The 26,465-nt window shown below is 38.9% G+C and overlaps 1 protein-coding gene across 14 annotated transcripts in view; it reads left to right on the top strand.

Annotated features, from left to right (window-relative positions):
- The window catches only part of PTPRT (protein tyrosine phosphatase receptor type T), a 507,468-nt gene that overhangs the window by 254,919 nt on the left and 226,084 nt on the right, over positions 1-26,465 (top strand). For all 14 annotated transcript variants that reach the window (XM_030008888.1, XM_030008884.1, XM_030008894.1 and 11 more), the window contains exon 7: positions 13,604-13,897. In XM_030008888.1, coding sequence (XP_029864748.1) covers positions 13,604-13,897 — 294 coding nt within the window. The remainder of the gene's footprint in view (positions 1-13,603; positions 13,898-26,465) is intronic.

The following is a 26,465-nucleotide window of genomic DNA, read 5'->3' as shown; positions in this document are numbered from 1 at the left end:
GACCAATCATTATGATCTGAATCCTTTGTACAGTTCTTTATATTGTTAAGAAAAAACTTTCTCCCATGTCTTAGTAGATTTCCCATCCTCTTTTCCCCCTGTTTTTAGCCTTTGCAGCACATGCTGAATCTCAGGAACTTACTGAATGTATGCCTGTAGGGGACCAGGCTATGTAAGAAACTCTCAGTTGATTAAATCAGTAAATCCAAATTGAATCTGAACCTTCTCAGGAAAGCTCAAGTTCAGTTTGCATTGGTTGGGGGAGTAATAATATACTGTGAGCAGAAAACTCTGGACAAAAAGTGTGCTTCAGTGAAGAAACCACTAGTAGTCTACTTAGTCATATATGCAGATAATGCGTGGTCATCTGCAGATTCTGCTTTAGGAAGATTTGTAGCACAGTAAATCCTCTGTCTGCTAGCTCCATGATAAAACCTTTTAACCTAGCATTTCTACCATTGGAATATGTATTTCTACCATTGCAATATATATTTTTATAATAGGATTTTTGTTTGAAGGAAGCTGATTTGAGGTCTTGATGGATATGCATAAAACTTGATATAATGGAAATCAAACATAGGTTCTTCTCTAAATGAGCACGTTTCTGTTGCATAACCTCAAATGCAGGAGGATCCTGTCTGTGCAGGACCCAGGTTGACTTAACACTGGTTTTCAGATACAGGACCCATTAAAAACCATTTCAGTTCTACATTCTAAACTCCATAGGCCATTCTGCAGCTCTTCCAAAGCCTAAATAGACTCCTAGATATCTCTGATGGTAGGAGATCTTGTTTTTATTAACTGTCTCAGGGGCAACACAACAACAAGCAAGGAGTATTTATGTAACAAAATAATTCCTTAACCAACTGCAGACATTCTTGGGAATATTAGGAGACTTATGAAAAAACAATAAAACTATAGCATCCAGGATCCTGTATCTCTGGTGGCCTTCAAGTCTAGGGGAAATATCCTGTTTGCTTTTCCTTAGTTGGGCTATTAGATTTATTGGAGTGGTCTGGTCTCTTGGTAAGGGAATTGCTCCCTGTGCTTGGAAATGTTTTCCATTGTGCTGCAGCTGGGGAAATTACCAGCTCTCACTTCCCATCCCCTGTAATTTCTCTGCTGTTGGCTGCTCACTCAGATGGTAGCGCTAAGAATAGATGAGTAGAAATGTCATTCATTGTTCACCACTGCAGATTGCTGTCTTAGGCCTTCAATCTCTTGTCTTTAAAGGCTACAAAATAGGTTCTTTCATACACAAAAGAGATATTGAAATGTCTCTTCTATGCTGTTTCACAGGGAAGGTTGTGATACAGGGTTAAGACTCTTGAAATAAAATGGGGTTTATCAGACATGAAGTTTGTGATGTCAACAGGCGTGACTTCTCAACTGTCTGCAAGTATAGTGCACCATTAAAAGTGTACACATATTATATGGGTTCAATCTACATGGACTCCCGTGTTCCCAACCAAGCCATGCTTCAAGAATTTTTTTTTTGTATGAATGTGATTAATAGAAGAAGAAAAAAGAGAGAAGACAGAAAACAAATTGGATGTAGTTTGCATTGTCTCTAAACTAGCAAGGCTTTTAGGTAATGTCAGATATTTTTGAACTGTAACATCTTAGTGGGTGAAGATCATGGTCCAAAGCCCTGTTCAACTTATGTTAAGGTAAAATGGAATAAGCAGAGAAAGTATTTTTTTGAAAAATTCCTCATATTGTTGGAGCATATGTAGGGTTCATAGGATTGACTGTCAGTCAATTCTTTCAGTTACATTCAGAAGTAGAAAGTTTGTTCATTCTTTCAGGAAAAAAATAGTTGGAATACATAAGTGTTAATGTAAACATTCAGTTTCGGGGGTATGTCCCTGCACAGCAGGCAGACTTTCTTCTTTTGTGCATATCTTAGACTAGCTGGAAAGACTGGCATATGACTTAAAGATGGAAGAGATCCTTTTACGTTCTGGAGATTGCCACGGAACTTCAAGTTGTTCTTCCTGATGTTTATCTTGCTAGACAGTGTGTTTCTTTTTGCCACCAGAAGCAAAGATTCTTGCCATGCTGACATTTTAATAAATGATTAGATTGCTCACATAGCTGTATAAGCAGTGTGGCTTTAGTGGCAGCAGAATAGTTATTGGCAGCAGCTTGGCTCTTTTTCACACTTTGTTGCATGTTAGTTGTCAGTAAAAGTGGAAGGACAATTAACCTCTGTGTTGAATTTCTGTGATGAAAAGTGCTACTTTAGGTGTAAACCATACGACAACTTATGTAGGTGTTATTACAGGGAATGTTTTGGAATCTGCATAAAGAGTATTTAAATAATGATACCCAGGTATTCAAGTGATTTCTTTAGGTTTCCTAGGGTGTACATCCGTGCTTACCCCCAGAGAACAAAGCAAAGAGAGAAAACTTTTAAATTTGAAAGAAGCATAGCTGTGATAACAGCAAAACCTGTTCTTCCCTTGTGCTAACCATGTTCCTTACAGTCTGCCCAAGTATATAGTTTCAGTCAGTTAAGACAGGAGGAGTGACTTCCTGAAATAAGTGCTTAGCAAAGTTCCTTTTAAAATCAGTCAATTCTGATTCATCCAATTTTCACATGAATACTGAGATCTGAACTGTATTCTTGCTCAGATTAATATCAAGAAAACATGCCCTCAGGTGGTTATCCACTCTGAGACTTAGTTGCCTGTATAGTTTGTTCGATGCTGCTTCACATGATACAGGTACATTGGTTGAAAAGTTCCCAGGGTGCTGCTTTAATGGCGTGTCTCCACCATAGTGGCTTGCCAAATCCCCATTGGCAAGTTTGTTATGTACTATTACAGCATCAGCTCTTTAGAGGCAATGTCAGATTTGACTTGCCTCCTCATGTTCAAATGTGATTAGTGTTTTTCACAGGTCTGTCATGGGAAAATAAATGTTTAAATGACAACATTTTGCTTTATGGGCTGAAAGAGCCTAAATTTGTATGTCAAGCCTGGCATAGGCTCCTTTGTAGGGGGTCATAAAGTCTGTAGGCTGGAACACAAGACTACATTCAGTCTCTGGCCCTACAGCCATCCATTAATCATTATTTCCAGTTATAAAACAACATACTCATACTTGCTTCACCAATGTGTTGTGATGATTAACTGTGAGCAGTTCCTTGAAATGCACTGCATGTGCACACACCAGTGTCCTCACTCTTTAAGCTGACCCAGCACTGGGGTACCTAATGTATTTGTGAGAAGAGAGATCGGTATCTGTGGTGCAACAGAACAATGGACATCGTTGAATATACAAGTCACTGCCATGGTTGTGTCTCATGTTTAAACTCCAGCCTGGCTATTGCCTCAGTTCTCCTTATTGCTCCTCACCTGTTCTGCACATCTCTAGGTGGTGGACAGGGTGGTAAAGGGCAATGGGATGTTTAATTCCCCACTTTGCCTTAAATGAAAGGAAGAATCCTGCCTCAGGCTTTTCCTGCAAACCTAGCAGGTTGCTATGGATTAAGCTACTTAATCAATCCAGACAAACCATTCCATGCTGCTTCATAGTAGTCGATACCTCCAGTCACTTGCCATTTCAGCAGCTTAGAGACTAACGATCCTTCATTCTGCAGACAGAGATGTGCCAGATAGCAAAAGTTGCTAAATAGCCACTATATATATATAGCCACAGAGCTATAAAATCTTTTTGCCTTCATCCTCTCCCAACCCACCATCGTAAGCTGGTAACATAGCAACTGATGAAGCTGCTTGAACTTGAGTTGACCTGAAATTACATGTTTCACCGTTTATGTGTTTATTCCTGCCTTTCTACTTTTTTTGGTGCTTGTTGAGTTTACATTTCCAGTCCCTATGGGAGATTAGCAGCTTGTTCATGCAGAAAGCTGAAATAGATTTAATAACACATGATATATGAGCTTAAATAGTCCATGGACTTAGCAACACAAGAGATAGCTAAAGCTGGCCCTGACTACTGACTGGTGGAGAAGACCTTTTTGATGATGTGGATGCAGTGTTCCATGTCTTTGTACAGATTTGGTGGAGCCATAAGAAAGAAGAGCCTCCCAGAGACTGATGTTTCAAATTGTAGTGGTACAGAATTGGCTGTGAAAGGAAGCAGTGTAGAGTATAAATATGCATGGATTATAGTAACCCTGGGATTTTTCACATGGGGGAAAGAATGAACTCGGACACGGGTTCAGAAATAACCTGCAACTTGAGTGGCTGTTGGTGCATGCACAGTTGCAGCAGTTTCTAGAAAGCTCCAGTATTTTCATCTCCCTAATTGAAGGAGAGATGATGCTCAGTTCTCACATTTTATTCAGATATGTTCTTATGTTAAAACCTAACTTGATCATAGCTCATTTCAAGACTAATATGATGTGTCTGTCATCAAGTTCCAAGAAATAAGGGAAGTAGAAAAAATTACTAATTGTTCTGTGAGGAAAATGTATCAAGGATGAGTTTGGAGAACAGGACTTGGTTCGAGCATGCTGGACATACTCCTAGAGGAGCAAAACGGAGCAGTTAGACGCTGGTTAGAGAAAGTCATGGTCTTTTTATTTTTACTGGTTTTTTTGGTCAAATGAAAACTGAACCTTTTTTCTTTGTGTGACACAGTCTCAACAGATGGGCTAAGACACTTCAGCCTCAGAACAGTCAAAGAGGATCAAATTCTTTTTTTGACAAGCACTTTAAGTATTGAATTATTAAATCAAAGGGCATCACTGTCACCAGTGCATGCTCTGGCTGCATATATAAAAGGAAAGTGAGTTGTGCTCATCTTTTCCAGAGAAAAGCATAATCATTTATCTTCATGTGATAGTTTTAGACTGCAGCACCTGAGTTCTGCTGCCCTGAATGAGGGCATTCAGAGACCATTCAAAGAGCAAACAGGTGCTCAGTATTCTTGCCAAGCAGTTCTTTGCTTGCTTGGTGGCTTCCTCCTTGATAGACTAACTGGTCTGATGCCTCACTGTATTTCATACTGAAGGCCAGGCACTGAGAAAATAAGAGTAAAAAGGTAAAATACATCTCACCTAAATTTTAATACCAGTCAAAAGAGGGAGGGATCAGGGAGCAGTTAATTTTATCTGTCTTAGATACATACCTTGAGATGAGTCATTTTCTCTCCATTTGACTATAAAGGGAACCTGAGATCACTAATACATGCTTGAACATATAGAAGCTACATAGTAGAAGTCCAAGGTATTTGTAATCAGCTCATGGTTGCCTAACTTCTTAATGCACAAAAGTCTTTGTGTTGGACCTCTCAGGGTTCATGAAAGATCTCTGTAAATGGAATGATATTCCATAACAATGCCATTCCATAAGCAACAAGAAGCATACTACTGCTCTTGTTCATGATGTCATTTTGTAGCTATTTTGCAGTTGAAAAACTCAGAAAATTACCTGCACTTTAAAAATGAGAGTTAATTGTCCATGATTCCCAGCTCTGGGGAGCTTGTCATTCTTAGAAATTACCTAGAGAGACTGCCTGTGCAGTGTATAGGGTAGCACTCCTATCCATGTGAAGAAAGGTTGCCTTCTAGCACTCTCAGTACACAAGACTTATGAATGTGTTTTGCTGCAGTACTGGAGATTCTACATATCAATACTGAGCCATTAGAGCGCCATGGGATAGTCTATAGTCACCTTTTTTTCCTCTTTTACTGTACAAATGGAGACTCAGAGAAGCATTCAGTTCTAATCTATGTGAGTTCTTGTAATAAGCTTTACAATTAGAGCAGAGTCTTCCATCTAATTCACTTAATTTACGCTGGGAAATGAGATACTATTCAACTAATCCGATGCTATTTTCTTCTATGAGAGAATGAAAGCATCCTCTGAGGCTCTGGTGGGACTCAGGCTAAGCTTCTGAGACGCACAAATAGTGTGAAATGCTAATGAAATAGTATGCTACTGTAATTCCCACTTGGTACCTGGTGCCCCTCTCCTTTAACCTGTAACACAATTAGAAGAGTTGATAGGAGGCAGTGGGCCTGTACCAACTCTTTCTGGTCTCAGGGCGACTTTGTAAATTTTTGTTTGATAAGATGACACTAATACAGGTGACCTTTCTTCAGCCAGGGTTTGTTCCAGCTATCTTGCAGGGTGACTGCAGTGCTTTTAGGAAATCGTTAAGAGGTTTCCTACTGCTTTATAGTAACTCTTGTAAGCATTACTGTGTTCTTCTCTTTAAACCTAGGCAGCCCAGTTGCTTAATTTAGAACATATGTATTCAAATCACCAAGGAACATTTCCACTGCTTAAGGGGAAAATACATAGAGAATATGTATTCTTCATTTTCATCAGGCTGCAGCAAATTCTCCCTTTGTATATAAGTACTACACCTACACTGTTTTGAGATCTAAAGGGAATAGTTTGTAGTCTTTGAATTTTGGGGTTTGGGGAATGTCAGAAGATGAGCATCCTGTCAAATATTGGGTCTCTTGCTCCATTGGCTTTCTTTGGTGATACTGATTGCTGTGCCCTGAGATCTGCTCGTCTCCTGTTCTTCATTGCTGTTGTGCTGATTCTTTGATCACTTTGCTCAATTCTTTCACATCTTTCTGGATAATTTTTATTTTCTCCCCTACTTCTTCTGTGTGAAATGTATGGCGAGTCCTTTGTAGACAGAAGCATTAGCTCTTAAGGGAAAAGCAAGAAGAAAAAAGTGCATGACATACTGTGGCAAATGAGTATTCTATATCATAGAGTACTAAAGTTACTTATCACTGTATTAGTAAATTCTGTGTTGGGAAGAAGCATCAGATGGAGAGTACTGACATTAAATTTGCTAATCCATAGAACAGTATAGCAATGTCTAAATGGAGCCCCCCTCTTACCATTCTAATGTCCTAGCTCTTTAGGTAAATATCCAACCTGCCACAAGCTAAAAGGGTAAATTTCCATTTTTGTCTGTCAGTCTTTGATTACTGAGCACATGAGCATCCTGTGGCTGATGGTTCATGAGGATGAATGCAGTGTTGATCTCAACAGGGGCAAGAAGAGACCTGAATATCCATAGGGTTGCGTCACGTAGTATGGGAATGTTCACGGAGGATAAGAGGTTAAACTTTGCCATGTAAGGGTGATGTTTGCCTGCTGGGACTGCTCTGTTTCATAAGAGGATGCAAACCCAACAGTAAAGGCTTTTGCACTTGTAAAATGTATAAACCTGTGAAACCATTGTCCCTTGTATAGGCTGTAGAAATCCTAAATCTTCCTCTTCTCTCACTTTCCTGGATTTTGGCTTTAATTAAATATTCAAAATTGTTGATTTCAGAATTGGTTCTGGGCACTTTTCTTTGGGAGTAGACAGACTATATCACTCACTAGTGCAATTTATCCATCCAGGTGAATTAATCAATCACTTCATTAATGCTGCTGGCATACTCTTCCAACACGGTTGACATGTGCCACCACTGTCAGCCTGTTACAGTACTGTGAGACAGGTCTGAATGTCTGTCTTTTAGACAAAAAACTATTAGTATAATGTCAGCACAGTGAAATAGTCTCATGCTAAATATTGTAAAATCCTTGTGGCATTTCTTTGTGCAATAAATGGAACTGGAAGTTCGGACAATCACTGGAAAACAAAATTCAGCTGCTGCATTTATTACAGTAGCAGGAAGTGTGCTAATAAGCAGTGCCAATATAAATACTGTCATTCAGAGCTCAGACTGCTTATTGCTATAGTGTAAAACTAGAAAGGGTACTCATGGATGCTGCTCAGTCAAGTGCATCTCTAATAGCCAGCAATAAGGTGTGCAAAACAGTTGTGCAAAGGTGACAAATTCTGCCTAAAGGATGGAGGGGCAAAAAATCACAACAAAGGGATTTTAACATGATTCCATTTTTTCTTAAAACAGCTGGGTTTGCCTTCTTAAATGCAAATTTAAGTACCTGTGTTCTCAATAGCTTTAAAATTGTAACACTCTGTGGCTATTGTGTAGAAAACTATACAAATATGTTTTGTTCTGTATCTTTTGCTTAAAAAAGTTCTAAGAAACTTGAAATTTGTTTTACTTGCCTTTCAGTCCCATCCTTATCCATTTGGCAAGCACAGTCCACAGCTGCTCATTTAGGACGCTGTGAGAAAAGCTTACAATTCCCATTAGTGGGGGAATAAGCAGTATCATGTTTCAAAACACAGATCCTGCTTGTCAGGCAAATGTCTTTGTTAGCAGCTCCCATCCCCACCTCTTCAACCCCCAAAGAATAAAAAACACTGTGTCTCTTCTGATCTTATTTTTAGAACCTGTGCTCTGTCGTATGCATGTGAGAAAACAAAACAGGGCTGTCTGTGTGCATGTTGCAGCTATCTTCCTGCTGCTCTGGAGGCCTGGCTATGTATGGGGCATATACAGCTGATGTTTTGGAAGGACTTACAGAGGATCATCAAGTAGTGTGAAAGGTACAGACTGCATGGCCCAGCCAGATACAAACCTACTTTCCTCCTCTATTTAACAGCCTTTTTTGGGTCCTCTATGGTTTTGTTTCCTGATTCTCTTCAGTCCTAATTTGAGAGTTTATTTCAGTGTTTGAGAGAGTCATGTTAGGAATTTCATGTGTTGGCATGATTGTTCAGTAACAAAATAAGGGTACAGGTTAGCACTTCAGAAAAAGAATCATTGAACTTTGCGATATACTAGTGTTTTGTAGCATTAGGGGCTCTTTTTGTCTAAAATCATCCGTAGGCCATCATGTGCAAATGAGAGTTCCAGGTCACCTTGGCTGTACATTTTATCAGATGGTCTTGTTATGAACCAGGAAGGAATTTTCAAAAAAATTGAAGTTTTATTCACATAAAATCCATAGCTTAAAAGGTTTATCCAACTGTTTTAAGATTACATTTTGTATAATGTCTTTTTCTTATGGATTATTTCACAGGAGACAGTGATAAAAGTTGTTGGGGATTTTTCTCTAATTTTTCAGTCTTCCCAGTTGCCTCTGAAGGATTCATGGAGCCCAGGTTTCTTCTATTGTCTAACAATTGCTTAGAATTGCCTTGCTTAAAAAACCGTAGAGAAATTATTCCGGTAGTAGAGTAGAAAAACTCAGGAGCAATTTCCAAAGAATAAAATACATGTGTTTTCCACAATAGTTGGAAAGTATAGTATTCACGGCACCCAGCCTGTCATAGTTCAAGGACTGTCTGAACGATGCTCTTAATCATATGGTTTAGTTTCAGGTAGTCCTGTGAGGAGCAGGGAGTTGGGCTCTATGATCCTCATGGGTGCCTTCCAACTCGAGATATTCTATGATTCTATTTGGTCTTTTTTGGTCCTTCATGTTAGTTTTTATTTCTCACACTCTTTGCACTACTAAACTTTCTGTCATTTTAAAGCCCTAAGAGCATTCAGCCTTCTCAGCTGTAGACCATAGTGGTATTTTCTCTTTTAATGGGAGGATAAAGGCACACCCCAAATTCCCTTCATGTCTGCACAACTGGACCTGCTTTGCACATACAATAAAATCTACTTATGTTCAATAACTCCCTTTTTTTTTTGAGCTTGTAGTACATAGGTCTTTTGTTTCCTTGAAAGAGGGCACCCAGGAACCACATTTTCTGTGTCCTTCCTGAGTCTGGGATTCAGGCTAGATATTCCAGTTGCAGCAATCCAGTACCAGATGTCCTCGTTGCTGGTGAGCCTGTGGCTTTCTCCTCTGTGCCTGGAGGAGGAGGGAGAATAGCTGAAAGGGAGCAACAGGCTAGACAAAGCTTGCAATGTAAAATATTGTCTGGATCAAATGGGGCTTAAAATATGGTTGATCACAATTACATGTTGTCCTGGTTTCAGCTGGGATAGAGTTATTTTTCTTCCTAGTAGCTGGAATAGTGTTATGTTTTGGATTCAGTATGAGAAGAATGTTTTCACACACACTGATGTTTTCAGTTGTTGCTAAGTAGTGTTTAGACTAAGTCAAGGATATTTCAGCTTCTCATGCCCAGCCAGCAAGAAAGCTGTAGGGGCACAAGAAGTTGGGAGGGGACACAGCCAGGACAGCTGACCCAAACTGGCCAGAGGGATATTCCATACAATGTGACATCATGCCCAGTATTTAAACTGGGGGAGTTGGCCTGGGGGGCGTGGATCGCTGCTCGGGAACTAACTGGGCATCAGTCAGCAAGTGGTGAGCAATTGGATTGTGCATTGCTTGTTTTGTATACTCCAATCCTTTTGTTGTTGTTGTTATTACTATTATCTTCCTTTCTGTCCTATTAAACTGTCTTTATCTCAAGCCACAAGTTCCACTTTTTCTGATTCTCTCCCCCATCCCACTGGGTGGGGGGAAGCGAGCGAGCTGCTGCGTGGTGCTTAGTTGCTGGCTGGGATTAAACCATGATGTGTACAAGGCCAACCTCTCACCATGTTTATTTAATTAAGGTCACATAGAGATCTTAATTAAAATAGTGAGCTCATAACATCAGTGTCCTGGTTTCAGCTAGGATAGAGTTAACTGTCTTCCTAGTAGCTGGTACAATGCTATGTTTTTGAGCTAGGTATGAGAAGAATGTCGATAACACACTGATGTTTTCAGTCATTGCTAAGTAATATTTACTCTCAAGTCAAGGATTTTTCAGCCTCTGATGCCCAGACAGCGAGAAAGCTGGAGGGGCACAAGGAGTTGGCACAGGACACAGCCAGGGCAGCTGACCCAAAGTGGCGAACGGGGTATTCCATACCATGTGACGTCACATCTAGTATGTAAACGGGGGGGAGTGGGGGCAGGGGATCGCTACCCGGGGATTAACTGGGCATGGATTGGCGGGTGGTGAGCAATTGCATTGTGCATAATTTGTATATTCCAATCCTTTTATCATTACTGCTGTCACTTTATTAGTGTTATCATTATCATTATTAGTTTCTTCTTTTTATATTCTATTAAACTGTTCTTATCTCAACCCACGAGTTTTATTTCTTTTCCAGATTTTCTCCCCCATCCCACTGGGTAGGGGCGGGGTGTGAGTGTAGTGGCTGCGTGGTGCTTAGTTGCTGGCTGGGTTTAAACCACAACAGTCAGTCTGGTCATCTGTAACTGACAACTGTGTTTAGTTACAAAGGGCAAAAAATGGTCCTTATATTTATGTGCTAGTTTTGCTAAATAATTGGTAACTTGTTTAGATCACTTGCAGTAATTTGGCACAGAGTGATATTAAAAAAAATTGCTTCTTGTCCAGTTGGTGCCAGTAGGAAAGAGCCCATTATTTTCAGTGAGGTGGGATTGAGCCTTGAATAACTACTATAATGGCTGCTTATCTTAGTTTCTTGAACTTAGAAAATGTAAGCAACAGTTTAAATTCCTAATTTTCTAATATTCTGTGGCACCCATATTTCAGATGGTACTTAGAAAGGAGAAAATTGACGGGTTGGGGGGAAGAGAAAACCACCATCACTTTTTTTTTGGGGGTGTGGGGGGAGGAAGGATAGGTTTAGATTTGGCCTAAAATAAAAAAGATAGGAATGCTGGGTGTCATCTTAATTTAAATCAGTTTGGCAATAGTAGTTTCTAAACTTGTTAGATGAGACTTTCATGCCTGTTTAGCAGGACAAACTGCTCTATTAATTAAGCTCAGTCCCATAAAGCTCTTCTACCTTGCAATCAAATCCCAAAGTAACCTGGATCATGTTGTTATTGAAGTCTGCAGCCCAGGAGAATGGAGTTTAATATTTCATTTATCTTGTGTTCAGCTATGACGTGACATATAAGATGTCATTTTTGCATCGGGAATAAAAATCACTAAGTCTATCATTTAATTGTCTTGCACCAAGAAACAGGTAATAAACTGTTTGTGATTTATAATAATTTGATTTTTAATGAAAATGTATCTACATGCATTTCTTGAAAACAAATTTCTTGGGGCAATAACCTTGCTAAATCAACATATAATCAGCCTGACATTTCATATCAGAAAAAGATTCTGGCAGGAGGGGAACAGTGCAAAATAAAAGCAGAAACAAACATTCCACAGAAAACTTAGCTCGTGACACTATTTTTAGTTCATATTGGATACCTGCTATAATTACAATTCAGATTGCTTTTTTTCCCGAGGTACAATGCACAACTACTGCAGTCAATCTCAAGGAGATAGCATGGTTCATTGTAATTAGTTAGCCAGAGGAAATGAAATTAAGTAACTTTTCAGCTGATCATTTTGTATAATAATGTTTTCTGTGCGTTTGTTTCTCTTCACTGAGACCATGTTAACCTGCAAGACTTCTCCAGAGGGGAAAGTCCTATATTCCTCCCATAATGTGGTGCTCAAACTCCTTTCTTACACATTTCTGTGGGTCCTGGATTCTTCCAGTTCTCTGGGTTCTTTGAGGAATCACCTTTAAGAGGGGTTTGGAATAACTCCCACAGAACTCTAAAATTAATGTCATGCTGTAACATTTATAGGTTTCTTTTTCTGAGGCAGAGATGTCCTTTTTGTCACCTTATTTTCACAAGAGAATTGAGTTTGTGTCCTCTGGGCTGAGGGCAAACCACATTAGAGTGTGACAGAGGAAAAGCTAGATGAGATTAAAGAAATTGCTCATAATCTTGCACAGTTCAGCTCAGGTTTTCAAAACCACAAGGCATACGCTATTCATGTGGTTTCCAATATGCAAGTGTTATTTATACACTGACAGAGAAGGGAAAAAAAAAAAAAAAATCAGGCAGGCAGCCAGAGCCCTGTAGATTATTATTATTTTATTATTATTATTTTTCATCAAAGGGTGCTGCTGAGATGTCTCTTATTGGCTTGCTTTTTATCACAGAGAAGATATTCAGTGGCCAGGTTCCTGCCTCCTCATGATGCTTTTCAGACATCTAGGCACTTTTCAAGTCTCATGCAGACTTTGCTTGAGTACCTTTGCTCATGAAGTTAAGCAAACTTTGCAATCAAACATGACAGGGGGTGTTGATTCACTGTTGCCTTAGAGTTTTCCTTAGTTCTGAGCTACCAAGAGCCACAGTTAAGAGTCAGTTCTAGCAGCATCCTGACTACTGATATCATTGACCATGGGAAGATCCCTAGTGTTTGAATTTGTTAGTATTTTCTCAGACACACAGCCAGTGTTTTGATTAAAAAATATATCCTATTTTTAACCTTTATTTTGCTTGGTAAAATCACAAAATGAGCAAGTGATTTGACTTTTCCACTCATTGCTAATTGTCTCACGTTAAGCATTACACTTTGGCTGAACCACAATACCATGGGCAGAGGAAGGGCTGTTGTACTGGAGCCTTTTTATACATGGTATATGCTAAGTGCACTCAGTCGTCTTTATTTAAGACTTCTTTGCCTCTCACCCTCCAATATTATATTGAATGCTATTGCTCATATGCTTAAAGGAGAGAGTAAGAATAAACCTGATCTTTTAAAAGTGACTGTTGTGTTTTATTTTAAACAGAAGTTGCTTTGTGGTTGCTGTATTTTTGCAGGTGTTTCTGAATTGTTAATACTACCCCCAGTGTAAGGGGGCTGAATTTTTAGCATAAAAAAAAAAAAAGAAGCCAAATTCTTTGGGACAGCACCGTTATATAGATACATAGTGGAAATTTGATCCTTTTGACAAAATTGTCTCAGGCCTCTCATGGTTTCTTTTTTTCTACAGAGCCCCCAACTCCTATCGCCCCTCCTGAGCTGCTGGCTGTCGGAGCCACGTACCTGTGGATCAAACCCAACGCCAACTCCATCATTGGAGATGGGCCCATCATATTGAAAGAGGTGGAGTATCGGACAACCACTGGGAATTGGGCAGAAACACACATTGTAGACTCTCCTAATTACAAACTGTGGCATTTGGATCCTGATGTGGAGTATGAGATCAGAGTGCTGCTCACTCGCCCTGGAGAAGGAGGTACAGGGCCCCCTGGACCACCACTTACAACAAGAACAAAATGTGCAGGTAGGGTTTCTGCTGCTTTACAATACAGCACAGATACTTTGGTTCACTTACTAATATTAATGGTCCTCCACGCATCCTTATTGCAGATGTGCTTCATCAGTGATCTGAATTGACATTATGAATTTTGATATATCCTGGAATATTTTACTTCTTATTCCATAGGCAAGTGTTTAAGAAACTGTTGGTTTTATGCATGTAGTGTATTTGCCAAACTTTCTGCTACAGTGTATGGCTGCTTTCCGTTGAAATGGGCAAGCAGATGAGAGCTTTCCAACCAATACTCCAGTAGGCAAATTGTTCTTAAGACTAGTCTATTATAAAATTTTCTCCCTGTAAGTGCATAAAAAAATATATGTTGTTCTTGGGTAATGGTTCAGCATTGGTTATTAATAAATTGACAGTGCTATCAATTTATGAGTGCAGGGTGGTGAAGCAGAAAGCATTTAGTTTTTGAAACAAATTTTTGTATTCCATTTGATGGAATGGATTCTTTTCCTCACTTCTGACAAAAAAACCTGTTCAAACACTACAGCGTCTTCCCTTTGTCTTTCATATTGGAACAGATCAATTTTGTTCCAGGGACAGGAAAAGTCTATCTTCTTTCTAAGCCATATTGGCCTTACCAGGAAAAACTAAAGGATCATGTTCCCATGTTTCAGATATATTGGCTATTCATCCTGTTTTCATACATTAATCATTAGCCATTAAGGGAAATCAAGCTCTGTACCTTACAAGGGGATGAACAAAGCAGTTTTCTACGTAGCAGGTTTTTTCCACCACACAACTGTCTTCTCAAATTTTGCATTTCTGTTAATTTTTGCCAAGTGTCTACTGTGGTGTGAACAAAGGACAGAGACTAAAAGGCTGCTCTTCTTTTTCTACAGCCTTCCTTCCCTCCCCCAAAATTAATAATTTAAAGCAAGTGGATGTAAGTAGTGGAAAGCTTATACAAAAGCATTCTGGATCCAGTTACTCTTTCTGACCAAATAGCAAGTCTGAAGTGTGAAGAATGCATCAAGAACAGCCAAATGCCATCCTGGGATGGGATTAAGCAGTGCAGTGTTACTGTTCCTCACCCACTTGTCACAGCATGAGCACCCCCAGCAGCATCCTCCTCCTCTACCGAGAAAGGAAGCCTGGCAGGCTGAGTGTATTGGGGGTCGGGGGGTGGGGCGCACATCCTTACTGCCTTTCCTTTATTATACTGGTTATAAAGCCGCGAACATTTAGTGTCTCTTTGAGAAGAATTGGTTAAAAAAAAAAAAAAAAATCTGAGCATGAGGATCTGGCATGGAGGTATTTGCTATATTCAGCACCTTCCATTCGTAGAAGACAGATGTTTGGAGGCTTTTCTGCAGCTAGGTGGAAAGCATGAAGTGACGTGGATGACATCCTGGCCTATCTGGGAAATTGGCTCATGCTGTGCTACTCATCTTTTGGCTGTTTCCTCCTTCACTAGTGCAGTCAAATTCTCTAACCCTCGGCAGAAATAAGTGCAGGCCTGGCCTGGGACTGTGCATTTGCATATGCAAATATGACATGCTGAGATTTGGTCTGTAGTTCATGCATTGTGACTTTGCAGACACACTCTCTGCAGCAGCCAAAATCTTCTGTATTACCTGTAAAGAATGCTTGCTTTAGTTTAAGTCACATAAAAAAAAAAAAGGGGGGATGTTGACTTTGTGCTTAATGATGCCTTCTACTGGATGCCAAATTGCTGAGTTTCCTTGCTCAGCATAGGTGTTGACTGACATCATGAAGGATGACGTAGATAATTCATTCAAATTGGCTAAGCTGAGCCACCCATTATTTTCCATCCTAATTTACTAATGAAAATCTAACTGGAGAAGGTCATTCTATTAATATTAGTTGTCATACAAAGTTTGTTGAGATTGATGGTGATGACATTTATGTTTTGTTTAGGGCATTGGGTGGGAAAAAAATGTAATGATCTTGATCTAAGCATGGACTCGAAGGAAGGGAGAGACTTATCCAATATCTAAAGATGTACAACTTCCAAAAAATGCCAACTGAAATGATAGACAAGAAAATGCAACTCATTATTCCAATTTCCGTATGTTGTGGAATCCTTCAAAATACCCTATTTCGAGGATAATTACACAAAACTGCCATGGTAAAGATTTTTAAAAATGTGCTGAACCAAGAAAACAGCACTCTTTCCTTGATTTTTCTTAGAGTGCCTAACAAATGACATCGATGAAAATTGAGGGGGTTTTTAAATAGTTGAGGGATGAATGATGCTGCTTTTTTCAAGTGAATTTTTTGGTTCTTTTCTTTGTCATTACTTAGCAAGAGAGAAGTACCAAACTCCTACACTTTTGTATGCAATCAGTAGATGGCTGGAGTAGTCCTGTTTTATTGGACTGTTTAGCATTGGTACTGTGGTACTGTGTTTATTAGGCCCACTAATAAAGATAACAAAATTGACTGCAGAAGTAATAGTAGAGAATATCACCTATACTGGAGAAGTAGTATTTACTTATTTAAATTGCAAAAAATCAGTGTAACCATAAACAGAAGATGTCTGCAACCTTCCAACAGTGAGAAGTCAATGTCCCTTTTACTAAATGATCTTCTTAGTGTCTTTTCACATAGACGTTGTATACTTGTGTGCCAGGGAGTCTGAGTAACTGCTGGCATAGCCTTCAATTTAGGCACATCTTGCAATGAGATTCTTATTTTTATTTTCATCTCTAAATTAGAATTAGGATTTGGGAAGGACCATGCTTTTCTTCCACTTCAAATCAAGCAACAGAAGCTCACTTACAAAGTTGCAGTTGTCTGCTGTGAGTTTCTTGACTGTTGGCCTTGCATAAGAGCAAAAGCATGACCAGAATGGCTCAGCAAGAGCTTAGAAAGTCATTACATCATGATGCAACTCATATCAAGATCATTCATGATTTTCAGATTTTTTGATCAGAGTGAATGGAAGTTGTTTATGTGGACTTTTTAAAGTTTTTCATTGTATAAAACCCATAAAAACTAATTGTGGGTCTTGCTCTAAATGCACAAAGAAGTTTTATTAAACTGGATAACATCTCATCTAAATTTCTATAAACAGTATGTGCCCAGACATCTGTTATCCCAATGGCAATGCTTTTGGTTTTTTACAGGACAGCACTACAAGACTCCGTTTATATTTGATCTTTAGAAAAGATACTGAAAATTAAGTCCCAGCTTGCCGCCTTCTGGGAAAAGCCAACTGCCAGAAAATATCACAAACCCTGTCTTTGTAAATGAATGATTTAGTTTTGTTGTTGGTGGTGTGGGTTTTGTGTTGATTTGTTGTGTTTTGGGGTTTTTTCTTAGACTGTGATAGGTCATGACTTGGGACAGGAGAAGATTAAATGACCTTGAGGCATAAACCAGTAAACTGTCAGTCAGAGGGAAGAGTTGCTCAGCAGAGAACAGGGAAAAGAGAAAGACTGCTTAAGGTTAAGATCAGACACAGGGTTGAGGGGTGGTTAAAGGAAAGGAAGATATAAAATATTAGTTTTTACCCCCCAAATAATAGGTTGGGGGAGATAACAGGATAAGAATATATGTTTGAACACTGTTCCCAGTAGTGCCTAGTAGTTCAGCACTGGTCTTCTGAGTGTGGCGGGTTTTTTTTTTGTTTTTTTTTTTTTTTTTAGTGATCCTCAATATTTAAACAGATCTCTTTAAAATCCTTGTTTCGTGGGCTTCATTCAAAAGAGTGTGCTTTGGAAAGCTGTGATTTGGGAAGCTTGGGGCTTGTTTTCTTCTCTGTGCTTATTTACTATTCCCCTGCTTTTTTTCTTTCTCCAGTTGCCACAGAAAGGGAGAATAGGGGAAAAGTCCTTTTTTCCTCTGGTGGATGTGAAAGAGAAGGGAAGACCTTGCAAATGAAGCTGTCTTGGGGTGGGGACGGGAATCTCATCTGAAAAGTGTTTGCCTTCTAGTAGGATGAACTTGCATGAAAAGCAAGGCCAAAGGGTAACATTTAAATGAATTTGAATAAAGGGACAGATATAAGACTTTCTTTAAAAATAGTATTTAGACCTGGTTAAAGTACTACCTGGAAAAGCTATCTTGAACATGAGCTTTTCTGCCTTTTTGGATGACTGCAGGTGACTCATGAGGTGGGTTTTGTGTCCTTGAGGCTTGGAAGCAGGAAACTTCCCAGTCTGACAGCAGAATTGCTTGGTAAGGAATGGGAGGGGAGAAAAAGTCCTGAGAAACCCCGTAATCTGCTCCCCTCTCCACAAAAAAAAAAAAAAAAAAAAAAAAAAAAGGTGTGACAATGATTCTTCATAGAACAAATAGAACAAGCTTATGATAGTAAGAGGTTTGTCCTCATATGAAAAAATTCACAGGGATCACATGCAACCTATCTCTTAAGATAAGCTGCTAGAGACAGCGTTATTCAGCCAGGAGGATGTGATTTAGCTCCTGGAGAAAAGAGCCGTTGTCAAGATCAATACTCAATTTTTGTTGTTGGCCTAGGGAAATAAAAGTTGGTCATGAACGATGTGGCTGAATTCAATACTCCTTTTAAAAATAGTCAAGATAAAGTAGCTGATATAAATGCAAATAATCTGTACATTCAGAATTTGATATGGTATTGCAAAGTAGTTGAAAAACCTTTTCCTTTAGTTATTATTAAAAGGTACTTTGTTGCCATGAAATCTTGCAAAGTTCAGAAATAGTAAGCAGCTTTTGCCATTTTTTTGTCATTTTAAGACTACATTTTCATATTATAGAAATGTTTTTGTCTGTTGTTCTGTTAGAAATGTTAGAAAAAGGAGGTAGTTGTGTACTGTTATGAAATGTACAAACTGAACAACCAGAAGATTACTTTGTTGTGCGCTGTTAGTATGAGTTGTTACAATAGGTTCAAAAATATTTGTTTCTGATTTAATTTTAAGGCCATAGCTCCTGTTAAATAGGAAACATTCACATGATAACGTTGAAAAATAAGATTCAGGGTTGCTATACTGCTGCCTTCATTTTTTTCAAGCTTACAAAAAAAAAAACCCCAAACCTGAAAAAAAATTTGATATATGAGTCAAAACACTACACAAATGGCATATCAAGTGATTTGAAAGAGAGTTCTGTACAACTCACATGTAGCTATTATTAGAATCACTGATTCACAGACTAATTTAACTTGGAGTTTACTCTAAGTCTTGTCCTGAAACATACATTAATTTCCCCATTAATATTAGTTGAATTTTAACTCTTAGCTCCACTGTCTGTTAGAACATTAAATATAGACAACAGGGAAAATAGATGTTTTTTTAGCAAGAGTGCCTACTTTTGAAAAACATCTCCTATAGAATATTAGCAGTGAAGGAAAACCTTACCTGGGTTTCTTATTTTCTATATTGGTAAATGCTGTGAGGGACTTTCTTTTTCCCAGCTATGATAAGACAAGCCTCTGCAGTGCATGTTCTGCTTGTGTTCGGTTTTGCTCTCTTGCTAATTTCCCTGAAACAAAGACTTGTGTAGCACAACGAAATGCAGTTGTTCTTCTCTTGATAGTGCCTATTCCCAAGAGCCGTGGAGCGCTGCAGGTGAGCTGTTGAGAATGGCATGATCTTGTGTCCGAGTTTCAGTATGTGGATCCCACAAAGCCTGTGGGACTGGTACCCTTTTTAGTGACTTTGTTCGCTTAGCTTGATGATTGGAAATTGTTTTCATTCCACCTCAATAGCCTTTGACATGTCAGCTAGAGAGATAAGAGCAGAATTACAAAAATATGATATTCCTTCTTTTTGATCCTTGATCCCTGATTTGTGCTTGGAAACAGCCAGGTAGCATTGCTGAAAGATAGGGGCTTCATCTGTATCGCATCCTAACAGCTTAAGTCCCTTTGCATGTAAGGTGATTTTCCCTGCCAAATTGATTAAATAGATAATAAATATATCTCGATTTCTGCTATATTCTTTCTGCCTCCTCACTTAATTTTTGATGGAGTAGAAAGCATCTACTCTTTAAGTAACAGCTGAAAGAAAAGGTGAAGTATTTCTTGATAATATGTGTTTGTGGAGATGAGCGTGTCGGAGTGATACGCTTTTCCTGTCTCTCTTTGTCAGGTCTCAGCTTCTGTTTAGCCCATAATATGTACCTTCAGACCTTTTGGACAATATAGACAATACTTCAATTGAAGCTACAGAGCTGTGTAGGAAGCCAAGTGGACTTCTGGTTTCTTTTCAAGCTGCAGAGGTGTGGTTGGTTGCATGTATAGGGGTGTTCCAGGCAAAAGATGTCTCTTTGAGGAACTATCAATATCAAGTTATGGATGTATTGGCTGTAGAAACATGGTCAAACTGGAAAGATACCTTTCAAAGAACAGAGGATAGACTAGATCTATGAATTAGTTACTGGAAAAGAAATGAAAAAAGGAGCAGCTATGTTGTCTGGGATGTAACAACAGTGATGACCTGTATGGAACAGAAGGAATTTGGGAGGAGAAAGGGAGGTAATTAAATGGTGAAAGGGGAAGCAGAGTGTTTTCCTGCACTTTGGGTGACTGACTGAATACCGGGCTCCTGAAAAGTCAGATTGTTAGAGCTGAGAAGATACTTGGTTTAGCGTGAGGCCACGGTCCATCCAAACTTCAGGCACTAAATTCAGTGTGTTGGAAAGCAGCAATGTGCAGAGGAGAGGCTGGGATTTACTGCTGGAGCACATCAGTATGCCATAAATCTGATATTTGTTTCTAGCAGTGACCAATGCCTGAAAACTCCCGAATCTAGCAAAGCATGTCCCCTATTGCCTTTAGTCATGGTACATAAGGTGAGGAATTTTCTTTATCCTGATCCCTGCAGAAGATCGGCTTTTTGTCCTGAGGCATGTGGATTGATTGCCCTTATCTTAGTCTGCATAAATACAGTTATGAATATAAAGGCAGTTATAATAGTGCTTTGGTCTGGATTTTTTTTCCCAGAGGGGTTTTGCTCGTGATGGATTTAAATTCTAGGGATTTACTTTATATCTGCAAAGGCAGTTTGTTATCCAGAAATGTTTTTTATTTTTATTTATTAGGATGAACTCTAGTTATTAATTTCCACATCACACTGTTTCTGTTTGGTGGTGTTGCTGCTTAATTTAGTGGCTTTCTATACTGTGGTTTGAATATATTTTCTGAGTGGGCAGGCTGGTCAGTAAGATGACAACTTTCATATAAAGGCATGAGGCTTTCATGCCAAGAAGAACAGTTCTCGCTAATGATGGGACCTCATGACTTCTTCCAAAAGAAGTGAACCTGCCTAGCACTTGGTTTCACACCAGCTGAATTTATGACACTGTTCTTTTTAATATTTCTTGGCTCCGAAGTTCTGTCCAGGTTTCATCCCAAACAGCCTGGGTATTCCTAACCTGAAGAGACAAAAATGGAGAGAGAGAAGAGAAAATAAAACAAAAAAGCCTGAGACAACAACAACAAAAAACATTCTGTTTTGTTGAACTCTGAGAAATCCCTGAGCACTGGTTGACTTAGTAGTTTTGTAGATTTGAGGCAGCTAAACATCTGTTGTGTTGACAGTACTTTTCTAAGTAAAAAGTGGTTTTGAATGAAATTTTAAGTGAATACAAGCCAGTTTGATTTTTCTCTTGTTGCAGTTATTCCAGGCTGTATTTCTACTTGAAATATGCTGGGCACATGTGAAGGCTGTGTACAAGAAGGTCACTGACAGGACAGTCAGGCCCACATTAATGATTTCAGATCTTCTGGACTGGAGCCTGGACACAAGTGGTGTGCAGAGAGCCTAAAACAAAATTATGACAACTTCTGCGTTACCAAGCCACCCTGAGTTAATCAGGGAACTGAGTTCTCATCTTTGTGGACAACACTGTGTTAAATTTTCCTGTATGCATTCAAATAATTGTGTGATTCCTCTTGTTTAGCTCACTTAAAGAAACTTTAGAGGCAGGGAAGTAAAATAAGCAGATATTTGATGTGTTAATAGCTGCTTTTCTCTTTGCTTATGCAGCTTCATTTCAGCATCCTCAATTTAAGGGTGTCTCCAGTGTGGTCCTAAAAATGTGACTTCATAGGACTCTAACCTTAGCTTGTGCAAAACTGGCACTGCTTTACCAAAGTCAGCGTTTCACACACATTGAAAATCTGGCCCACAATTTGCAAAAATGGGCCAGGCACTCAGTCCCCTGCTAAAAGCAATTTATTTAAATTGCATGGTATCTTTTAGTCTTCAGTTAAGTGGCATCTTTCATAAAATTTCATCCCTTATTACCATATTATTACTGCTTCTGTTAGTTTTTTGAGAGTGCGATGAGATGATCGTTTCCAGATGTCGCTTTATACAAGTGTGAAAAGCCCAGTTAGTGGGAGGAAACTGGAAAGGATAATGCTATGTGTGTATTTTTGCAGTGCATGTGTTAAGCATTGAACTTCCACTGAGGAGCAACCGAAGGGAGGTGTCTGTTCTGCTTCTCTGTGTGATACATACCATAACTCATCCTGGGAGTGAAATGACAGACCCAGTCTTGCAAAGCATTTATTAAGCTCTATGGATTTGCATAGTCATGATCCTATCTTTGTCCTGGGACAAACACTGCTCACTGCTTCCTGCTTATGCTTCTCTTTTTGCTTTTCCAAAGACAGCTGAAACATAAATGCCTTTCATTTTTAAATGTATTTTTAATGTACACAAGTCTGCATTAAAAAGCACTCAAATAATAAGAGGTGTTTAGAGTTTATACGCTGGAAGTGCCCAATTTTAAACATTTCAAAGAATAAAATGCATGTTAATTGGCTTTCTTGGAAGCTCTAACACATAATACAAAAGCAAGGCAGGGGAAAAATGAAAGAGAGTACTAAATTCTTAACCTTATGTTAATGCTTTTAACCCTGAGATATTTGTAAGACATGTAGGAACAGTTTTGTTCCTTACGTGTTAGTTGTTTTACATTTTGTCATAAATATTTTACCCTTTTATTTTTCCCCAGTAGACTCTGAAATATTGAGTTGAACATGACTGCTTGTTTAACACTTGCCAACTTATCCAGATGAGCAGGCGTGTTGCACACCTTGGTTTAAAAAAAAAAAAAAAAAAAAAAAAAAAAAAAAAAAAAAAAAAAAGACAAAGACACGTTGATGTCTTAAATACGGTTGCAGAACCAGCAGGTGGAGTATGAGAGTACAAAACCTTTTTTGTAATGGTGTGTATGCCTGTCTGCACAAGTATGTTGCATTTTCATACTGGTTGAGCTTTAAAATTGAACTTTATTTTATTTTTTTAACCACCTATTCTGTCTGTGGACATTTCTGTGACCCATTATGTTACAGTATCTGAACATGACAAAACCAAGAGTGAACCAGAGATCTCATTTCCCTTTGGGGGATGCAGGGATCCCTTTGTATCTCAGTTCATGTTACATAGGTGGAGAAGCAAAGACCCCCAATCCTCCCAGGCTTTGGATTGTGATCCAGGTGATTGCTGTGGCCATGGGACTGGGTAGGGGTTTATAAACTTAGTCACCATCTTAATTATTTGTTACTCCAGAGAGTGCAATGAGGGGAAAAAAAAAACCAAAAAGGAAATGCTTTCAACTCCTTTTAACTTATTTTTGCTTTTTAGCTTTATAAGCTAAAAAGGTGGTTTTTTTTTTTAAGCTGGGCTTTTTGAAAATATGAAGCAGTGAAATATTTTATGACTTTAGAAATAGTATTCAAGTAGACCATAGCTGTGACCATATCAAAGTACTCAAACATTGCTGATCAGAGAGCATGCAGGCCTGAGCATCAAAATCAGACTGACAGTTGTTATTACAATGTATTTCACTCAAGATCCACAAATCCTCATTTTAGCTGCCAATAATCCTTCAAATTATTAAATTAAAATCGTGGTGCATAGACCATTGAAAGGGGGTTTAAAGCAAGACCACAACTCACAAGATAACAAAATCTGAAAGCCTTAACATCACAGTTTCTTCCCTGTGGCACTTTGAAAGGTTTTCTAGCATTTACTAGAGAACAAAAAAGAAGCAGGAGGGAAGTAGGTCTTGCAAATAGATCCAAACCTCCAGAAACTGATTTGTCAATTAATGAAGTTTGATGAAAATCTTTGGTGAGCTTGAAAGATTAGATTATATATCAAGGAAGTCCGTCACTTTGAAGATAAAGCCTTCAGGTGATAAATTTGTTTAATAATGTTTTTAATAGGAAGATAAACTATTGGCATTAAATTGTCTTTTTTAACAGAGGAGGGAGCAAGGCAGAAGAGTAGGTTGCCAAATTTAAGAGAAGGAATACTGCACCAAAGGCAATCTTATATATGAACTACTGTATCTGTATGTACAAAACCAGTTCTTCCCAGTTGGTTTTATTCCCTCAGGTGGATTATTTGTTAACCCACCATAGGAGTAATTCTTTCCACCTGCTATTCTATAGGTCACTTTGCTATACTATTTATTTTTACATTCATAACAAATTCCTCTGTAAAAAGATCCACATGGTTCTTTTTCCTCAGCAGAAAGAATCCCGTTGTCACTAAAGAAACTGTGCCTGGAAGCAAGTCTACAACTGCGATGGTTTTTAATTTCATACAAAACTAAAACAGTGGTATGCCAATTCAGACAAAGCAGATAACCTTGCTGCTATAAGAGAACCCAAATGTCTTTGAGTTGTTGTGAGATACATGAAATGGATTAAAATCCTGGTGTAAAGTGTTGCATGTTGCATCCTATAATGTATAGAGATCACCACATTGCACATTGCATCCTATAATTTGCTTTGTGGTGGTGGAAGTGTTTTGGGGTGATAAGTGTTAAGTTTCTTGTAAACACTGATTCCCATCACATCTCAACACATATATTATCTTTTTCTTTGTAATCACTCAGCAATGCGCTTGTACTAGTTTCAGTTATAAGACTTCCCTTTCCTTCGTGAAAACTCAACTTCTTTGATTCTGGTCTCTGTCCTACTCTTCTAAAGAAATCAGGAACCACAGAGTTAAAAGATGAATTTTGCAATACCTGACACAAAATCCACAGAGTGAAAATGAGTTTTGTATCTACTTCTGGTGTTGCCGTTTATGTTCTGAAGCTGTTTTCAATAGCTGTTGCTTCCAATTAGTGTTGTGCATGTGAACTCCAGATACCCACCTTCTGCCAGCCTTCTACTCTCTATGAAAGGCTTAGGCAATTTATAGCTTTCCCCTGATCCAGCTGGCACAGCAGAGCAAATATTTACTTATTTTCACACAGAAGCAAATATCTCAGTGTAAAAGAGTTGGAATCACACTCTGTGCAAACAGGTGCTTCATACAATATCGGTACTTTATGCTGCAACTGATCAGGAATTTATATTGAATCTTGCAAGCCCCTCACGCTGCTGGCAGCGCAATTGGACCGAGGCTCACCGGTTTGTGTCAGTGCTCCCAGGTGATCAGACTTGGTTCATTAGTACGAGTGATAGTTTGTCTATCCTTACTTGTCTCTGTGTAAGTCTCAATGTAAAAGATGCTCTTGCTTGTAACAAGAAATAATCTCCGAACCTGATCATGGTGGCCTATGCTAAAAGTAATATTATCTTGTTAAAGTACTGTTTAGGCTGTAGAAATGTACCTGTGTGCTGAAGGCATAATCGTAATCAGCTTCTTATTCCTGCCTTTTCTCTGTCACAGGGTGTCCTGGTTTCAGATGGGACAGAGTTAATTGTCTTCCTAGTAGCTGGTACGGTGCTATGTTTTGAGTTCAGTATGTGAAGAATGTTGATAACACTGATGTTTTCAGTTGTTGCTAAGTAATGTTTAGACTAAAGTCAAGGATTTTTCAGCTTCTCATGCCCAGCCAGCGAGAAAGCTGGAGGGGCACAAGAAGTTGGCACAGGACACAGCCAGGGCACCTGACCCAAAGTGGCCAACGGGGTATTCCACACCATGTGACGTCCCATCTAGTGTATAAACTGGGGGGAGTGGGGGCGGGGGATCGCCGCTCAGGGATTAACTGGGCGTCGATCAGCGAGTGGTGAGCAATTGCGTTGTGCATCATTTGTATATTCCAATCCTTTTATCGTTACTATTGTCACTTTATTAGTATTATCATTATCATTATTAGTTTCTTCTTTTTATATTCTATTAAACTGTTCTTATCTCAACCCACGAGTTTTATTTCTTTTCCCGATTTTCTCCCCCATCCCACCGGGTGGGGGAGAGTGAGTGAGTGGCTGCGTGGTGCTTAGTTGCTGGCTGGGGTTAAACCATGACACAGGGGTGTCCCTTGGCAGTAAAACACTGAGGTGTTTTAAAAAGAAGTGCTATTTATTGATAGAGGGAAAGACAGAACATTGCCTACGATGCAGATGTGTTAAGCAAAGGTAACATTGTTAAAAGTACAATGAAAGAACCTGAAAAAAAAAAAAGAAGAATCATGGGATATTTTTACTCTATAGCAAAATACTCTAAAAATTCTTTTCAAACAACATACTATTTGCTGGGGTGTATGTTTTCTGTTCTGAATTGCTTCAGTGCTGTTGAGTTTCTTTGTTCAGGAAAAGAGGTGGGTTTTTTCTGGTTAGAACAATTTGCGCTAAAATATTTGCATTTCATCACTTTAACTT

Source organism: Aquila chrysaetos, chromosome 3, assembly GCF_900496995.4.
Source record: "Aquila chrysaetos chrysaetos chromosome 3, bAquChr1.4, whole genome shotgun sequence".
Taxonomy (NCBI): domain Eukaryota; kingdom Metazoa; phylum Chordata; class Aves; order Accipitriformes; family Accipitridae; genus Aquila; species Aquila chrysaetos.
Note: the sequence above shows the minus strand (reverse complement) of the source record. Positions and strands in the feature narration are given on the sequence as shown.